Here is a 7,517-nt window from a genome sequence, read left to right as displayed (position 1 = left end):
AAAATAACAATAAAATTGGTTTGTCTTTTCGAAGTTCTCATGCCTATTGGATGACACAATTTGAAATATTTAATAATTAATCTGTAATTAATTAAATTGTGAAAATTAATAAAATTGTCGTAAAACTTATCAAATTCTTTTTCAAATTTCAGTTTTAAATTGAATTTCTTGAAAATATAAATTTCAATTTTAATTTCAAATTTAAATCTAAATAGCTTGAAAAAATAAATCGCATTCAAATATTTGACCTTGGTTCCATCACATGATTCACACCAATGAGGTTGTACTGTATATAATTTGAATTTGAAAATATAAATAAGTACGACATTCTTTCGAAAAAATTAGTTTTTAATATCTTTCATCCATCACTTTAGACAGAATAAAACCGACTCCTCTGTTTAAAGTCATCTGAGAGGTCGACCCTTCGAAAATTTATTGAGCGCTGAAACTTCGATTAATTCATTACTACGATCTATCGCATATAAAAACAATTGAGATTTTAGTATGCAGTGTATTTCATGGTAAAAAGGTTGTTTAACTATTTTTTTCCACAAATATATATGATTATTGTGATGAAGTACAAATATATACTCTTTCTATATTTTTGTAGGGTTATAAGTCATTATCAATTTTATGTGGCTTTATCCGAAGTCACGAATCCTAAAGGTCTTAAAATTTTGATATTAGTTTCGATGTTACATTAATACATAAAAAATGTTAAATCAAGAAATAATTAGCTATTTTCATCAAAACAAATAAATAAGTATATAGTCGGTGCCGGAGACGGGGAGGTGATGCAAGATATCAAAAATGTTGATTTAGGGCTCAAATTGAAGTTAGGGGTAATGGCTAAGCCGAAGCAAGGGTGGTCAGACCACCTATGACGGTGGCGACGACGAGATTTGGTGAGCGCCAGGGTTTGATGGAATCGGGGTTTTGGGATTGGGTTCCTTATTGGAAACTGAATGTATCTCGTATGTGTTTGTGTACTAAACTAACTAAAGACTCAGGAGCAGATGAGTGAATGAGAAAAATATTGAGTAGGAAAAGATTATGGGAATTGTGAAAATAGGAGTAGGGATTGAGATTGAAGCCTAAAAAGTTGGAGAAATGAAAAAAAGACATTGAAACAACAATGTTCAAAATTCAAATACACTATTGCTATACCACTAAAAGTTGCAATATTGAAATATTTTTTCATACAAGTTGAAGGCCCAATATTCAGTTAGCTCTTATTTGGCCTTTATGATTCATCTGGCCCATATGTGAAATAAAAGAAAATGCTTTTGTTTTTATTAAATTGAACAGAGGAACATATTGAACGGGGAAGAACTCATTGTTGGACTTATTTCTTTTCAATTTATTATTTTTAAAATATGATGAATATTTCTTTTTCGGAAAAAAGTCATTGGCTAATTCTTATGCGGTACCTGTAACCAAAAAAAAGTCTAATTAACAATTTTATGATTGGATTTGAAATTCATCTATCTATACATAAGTTAACACAAATCGAATCTCAATTCAATCTCAACCAATCGGCCTATTTGTGCAACAAACATAACTAATACATCACCAAACAAAAAGTGTAACTTACACTTCTCTTTGTACATAATTCATTGAAACGGGGAACAAACAACAAAAGTTTGGGTTCATCGAATGTACATGTCACGATATTGAGTGACGCCTAGTTTTACTCGGTTTATTCCTACCTCTGGTACCTGGTAACAATCCATCAGCCCGTATAAATCTACCGAGTTTCCTTGAAACCGAGCTTATGAACGAATATTTTTGTGACAAAGTAGGTTTATCGGTGGACGTGGCATGGCTGGTCGCCAAGGTGCTAACAGGTTTCGACAAAGATTTGTTGCCTGAAGAATTTTCCAATTCATTTAACTTCATTTTCATGTTCAGAAGCTCGAGTTTCAAGTCGTGATTTTCCCTTCGTAGAGATGAGTTCTCGTCTTGCGAGACAGGGTGAATGTCCACGGACTTGTGATTGATCAGTTTCCCTGAATGAAGAGAGGAATCGTGATTGAGGCTACTACTATCCATGACTTCCCTTAAACGTTGCTGCTCGTAGTAAAGTACTTGAATGACAGTTTGAACCGGTAGCCTATCGTTCTGAGCCGCGTGAGCACAAGCCTCTCGAGAGAGCTTTTGACAGTTCATGACACTGCAAAGTTTCTTTCTCTCTGTATCACTTAAAGAAGGATGAGCCTGCACATGTATACATGACATGAAATAGAAATATGTTGCAAAACGAGAATATTTTTATGTACAACTTAGAATATCGATTGAACGTCTTTATCTTGTGCAAAAAGTTGTAGCTGATGGTAACAAAAGTTGGCAACTTAGAACATTGATTGAACGTCTTTATCTTGTACTGAAAATTTGTAGCTGATGCTAACAAAAGTTGGCAGGCTAAGTTCCGTTTTCGACTAAGATTCACTAGATGCCTTAAATCTCACAACAAAATAGTAACTTATTGTGACTTTGATTTTGAGACGCAGTAAAATTTTATAACTGAGTACATAAGCTGCCATATTAGAAGTTGTAACTAGCAGAAATGAGAGCTCAAGCAGCACGTTTTGACCATGGCTCTATTTTTGCCTAGATCAGAAGAATCAATCAATGTAAAGAGAATGGACAAAGTACAAACCTTCAAATAAATGTCGATGGCTTTGTACATTCCATCTTCTGTTATTCTTGGCTGTTCAGGGATAAGTTCTGCAAGATCAACAAATTTAGTAACCGATAGATTACGATCAGAAGCGATTTCTGATAGATAATTCTCCAATAATCGTGTCACTCTCTCCGTATCACTTGCTGAAGGGGAATTATAATCTTCATCTGCGTTATAATTATACCCTATTTTATTCATCTCCCTTTCACATTCAAAGAAAGTTCTTGTGATTCGTAGCACAGTTTCAACATCGAACAGCGTATCACCCGTGAAGGAATAAGATGGGATCAAAAGATCATCTAGCGCAGCTTGTGCAAGTTGCAAGGCCACTCTCCTCTCCAAATCAAGCCGACAAGCAGCTGTTGTTTCTAAGTATATCGAAGCTCGAAGAAGCATCGATAGAAAGCTGACTGAGATCGAGTTTTTCACTCTTGGTAAGAGGCTAACTATTGTTTCTAACACGACCCTTTTCTCGTGTTCTTGTCTTGGTTCGATTTTCTTCCGACCCTTTCCAAATATCTCCTAAAACAGGAAGAAGAAATAAATTAAATAGGCTATTTATATATGATCTGGAACTAAAAGTTTCTAGGGGTAAATCCTCACCAAGCCTCTAAGCGATTTTTGTGCATATAGCATAACTATTTGACCAAGATCATGTTGCTTAAATCCTCTTGCTATCATCGCAATGAGAACCCTTTGGAACATATCGATTCGTAGGACGGCCAAATCCTCACCCCACCAATCGACAGCTCGCTTTGAGCTATCTTGACACATAATGGTCGATATGGTGTCGGTGCTTCTACTCACCAACCGTACTTCCTCAGCCATCGGGAGAAGGTTTTCCGACGAATGTAAAATCGATACAGCCCCAGGCACTGTCTTTAATGCGACTTCATTTAAATATGACTCGGTTCTTTGGATCAAATTACCTGTGGAGTAGTCCTCTGTCATTTCAAGAAACTCTGCTGCACATCTAAGCATGGCGATGTTCTCGGAGGTGATTTCGAAGTGTATACCATAGCAGAAGTTTGCTGCAAGTTCAAATGCCTCCGGCCCACCCGGGACATCGGGGATTTCGATAATGGATTTAGTGGTATCGGTGGATTCTGAGAGTTTTTTGCATATGTATCCACTTTTTGAGACTAGAGGAAACTGTATGGATGTCGGAAAATACATAAAGAAAATAACAAATCCAGATTTCTTTCGGAAATTTTGTTCGTCATTCCTATCATCGAGTATTTATGAAAGATTGAATTCGAACATAGTAAGAGAATTCAGGAAAACTAAAATGTAACACCATGAATCATGATTTTGATTTGGAAACATAGAAATGTGATACCTTGTGCAAACAAAAGGAAGTTCCTCGAGCAGTAACTGTTACATCACTTGGAATTTCATGGGAAAAAAACCCTGTTGAATACAAATATTACTCTAAAGAATTTTTTATTTTCATCCCGTTAAAACAAATTCAAACAAAGAACACGAATACTTGTGAATATGATCAAATCCCAGTACAGTAATCAGAAAGACAACAAAAAGGGAAAAAAAACAGAAACCAAACCATTGGCTAGTCCTCTTCATGTCACCGGAAAGAAGCTCTTTTTTCTTAGCAGACATGATTGTTACGCCGGAAGGTGAACTGCACTCCTTTTCGAGATACATCATCTTAATCGGAGTAGTATTTTTATAATCGACCCACGAAATTTTTTATTAGTTTCTTGAAATGACAAAGGGATTTTTGTGGGAAATTTTGATCTGATGAGTAATAAATGATGATCCTTTGTCTTTTTTGCTGACAAACACAGAGTGGGCTGAAAAAAATACTGAATCATCGATTCTGAGATTGTATAATCATGGTTTCCGCCTTCAAATATCATTTGTAGTACTTTTGAGAATTCCATTTATAGTCCTCCATTTTTACTTTTTACCTAGTAACTACATGAATATGGTGATGAATTCTGTCCAATGAATCATAACCCTACGTAAATTTGAATTTTGTTAAAATATACATAGTTTTTGGTTTTTGAGTTGGTAAATATGTTTGTTGGCAAAAACTTGTGTGAGACGGTCTCACGGGTCGTATTTTGTGAGACAGACCTCTTATTTGAGTCATCCATGAAAAAGTATTACTTTTATGCTAAGAATATTACTTTTTATTGTGAATATCGGTAGGATTGACACGTCTCACAGATAAAGATTTATGAGACCGTCTCACAAGAGATTTACTCATGTTTGTTATACTTGAGATTTGAACTCGACATTTTATCTTAAATTTGATATCTTGATGTCAGTTAAGTTATAATAATTGACAAATAATAATCTTTCGAAAAATACATGTAATAGCAAACCCAAATTCATGTGTTTCTATTGAAAGAATATTATAAATCAAATTGCATATAGGATCATGTTTGTAAAATGGATGTTTTGAAAAATAACTCGTTTTTTTTTTAAAAATAACGTCTTCCCGTAAAATGGACAAATCCCTCTTTGTAAAAAAATATAAATATACTAAAGTAATTTTATAAATGACCCAAAGGGGGGAAATTTGGTCAATAACTCTACATAAATTATAAAAATGACTGTTGAGTCAAAATAGATAGACATTGTAAAAAGAGTGAATATTTTGGACAAATCTGGCTTATATCGTGGCTGAAGACACTGATGTGAAATATATATGTAGTCGTGCGATGAAGTTCCATAGTCCTAGTGCTAAATAATTTTAATTTTTTTTACAAAAAAAGCTTATAATTTTATTACTCCAAAGTAAGGTATTTTGTTACAAGATTTTTCAATCATAACAGAAAATTATGGTGCTCCGTATGGAATGAGATTGAGGTTTTTTAAAAAATAATAATTTCAAAATAAGATAAATAGTGAAGTTTTGCAAAATTAAAATAAAACGCCATCATCAATGATGGATACTGCAATATATTTTGCATCGTCCGCCACTAGTATCAACGAACGCTGCAAAATTACAGCGTCCAAGCTGCCCTGTGTAGCTCCCAGTGTACCCTGCTTTTGAATTTTATTATTTTTATTTATTGAAACTGAACATATTTTATTAGTAAAATAGAAAAACAATATGCAAAAATGAAAATTGAAATATATATCGGTTTAGTTTTAAAAAAAATGTATGACAAAAATTTGTGTGAGACGGTCTCACGGGTCGTATTTTGTGAGACGGATCTCTTATTTGGATCATCCATGAAAAAATATTACTTTTTATGCTAAGAGTATTACTTTTTATTATGAATATCGATAAGATTGACTCGTCTCACAGATAAAAATTCGTGAGACCGCCTCACAAGAGACCTACTCAAAATGTAAATACTTATTAATCCACTTTTTTATTTTATTATTACTATTAATATGGTTAATTAAAAATAATAATAATAATAATAATAGTTGGAATATGAAAATTCTTGAATTTTCGTATGCAAATATTTTAAATTTGCATTTTTATTTTTTAAAAAATATTTTATTTATTTAAATATATGTTGATTTAGTTTTTTTTAAAAAATAAAATAAGTTGTATATGTATGTCGATCTATTTATTATTATTTAAAAAACAATAATGAATCTGACCTCCAAATTTTATTTTTATATGTGGACTAATTGGTAAGATAAATCAATTTTTATATTTTTTTCGTAGGCAAAACTTTTTGAATCTACGCAAAATTTTTAAAAAATTCTTAATATTTTTAAAATAAGTTTTTTTTCTAAATTGTTGATTGGTTTACTTATTTAAAGTTATTTTTCTTTCAAATTAGTCCATTTACAAAAAATAGAATTTGGAGCTCAAATTCATTAATTTTAAAAAATAAATATAAGTAGATCGACACACATCCACTACCTTTTATTTTTAAAATCTAAACCAACATATATTTAAATTTTAAAAAAAATACAAATTCAAAAAATTTGCTTAAAAAATTCAAGAATTTTCACACTCCAACTATTATTATTATCAATCATAATAATAGTAATAATAAAATAAAAATAAGTGGATGGATAATCACACATATTTAAATAAATAATTTTTAAAAAAACAAAAAATAAAGGAAAATTTTTTAAAAATAAATTAATTAATATTTTATAAATAAAGAATTTTTTAAAAATTTTAAAAAATGACTAACTAACCATTTAAAGAGATATATTTTTCAAATTATTGAACTTGAGTTTCAATTATCATTTTTTTCACGTAATCTTCTTATTTAACTAATAAGATATGTATCCAAATTCAATAAATACTAAAATAAATATTTTTTTTAAAAAAAAAAACCGGTATCCACTGCCTTTGTTGGCAACTGCCATGTGCAAGCTCGCTGCAAAATGTAAGACAAAACGTCATCATCTATCTTATTTTTAAAAATAATTTTTAATAAAAAAAACCTATAAGATCGGGGAGAAAAACGAAATCAGCAATAGTATCTGCAATCACATTTGCTAAATAAAATTTAAGTTCTATAGGCTAGCGTATTTTTAGATTTTAAATAAACTACCATAGTATGATATTCAGGATAAGCAAATGATAAATTGCAAAATTTATCTTGTAAGTTGATTTGTTTTTATTTTTTATTATATAAATCATAAAATTTGGTCTTAATCTAATAAATTGATACTTTTTAATCTTTATTCTTTTTTATCTATATGTTGATATGACATGACATATTGTTTCACGTATCACATAACTTTTCTAACATCACAATTTAGGGGTGTCAATTCGAATGGAGCGGGTTAGACAATATTACTATTCAAAAATTGTTCAACATGAACTCAACCCGAACCCGAATCAACCCGATTAACTCGATTAACACGATTTTGAATTTTTTTAAAT

The 7,517-nt window shown here is 31.2% G+C and overlaps 1 protein-coding gene across 2 annotated transcripts; it reads right to left on the bottom strand.

The window, feature by feature from the left end:
- Positions 1–1,539: 1,539 nt before the first annotated feature.
- LOC140986645 (BTB/POZ domain-containing protein SR1IP1-like) lies at positions 1,540–4,559 on the bottom strand. Of its 2 annotated transcripts, none has more exons than XM_073454952.1 (5): positions 4,240–4,559; positions 4,023–4,093; positions 3,287–3,835; positions 2,660–3,205; positions 1,540–2,217 (listed from the first exon to the last, which is right to left on the bottom strand). In XM_073454952.1, the coding sequence occupies exons 1-5, from the start codon at positions 4,346–4,348 to the stop codon at positions 1,666–1,668; spliced, it is 1,827 nt and encodes a 608-aa protein (XP_073311053.1). In that variant the 5' UTR covers positions 4,349–4,559; the 3' UTR covers positions 1,540–1,665. The 2 variants fall into 2 exon arrangements, with proteins under 2 accessions (XP_073311053.1, XP_073311052.1); XM_073454951.1 differs by having other exon boundaries at positions 1,544–2,217; positions 4,245–4,558.
- Between the last annotated feature and the right edge of the window lie 2,958 nt (positions 4,560–7,517).

Source organism: Primulina huaijiensis, chromosome 10, assembly GCF_012295235.1.
Source record: "Primulina huaijiensis isolate GDHJ02 chromosome 10, ASM1229523v2, whole genome shotgun sequence".
Lineage (NCBI taxonomy): Eukaryota > Viridiplantae > Streptophyta > Magnoliopsida > Lamiales > Gesneriaceae > Primulina > Primulina huaijiensis.
This window is presented reverse-complemented; position numbering and strand designations above follow the sequence as displayed.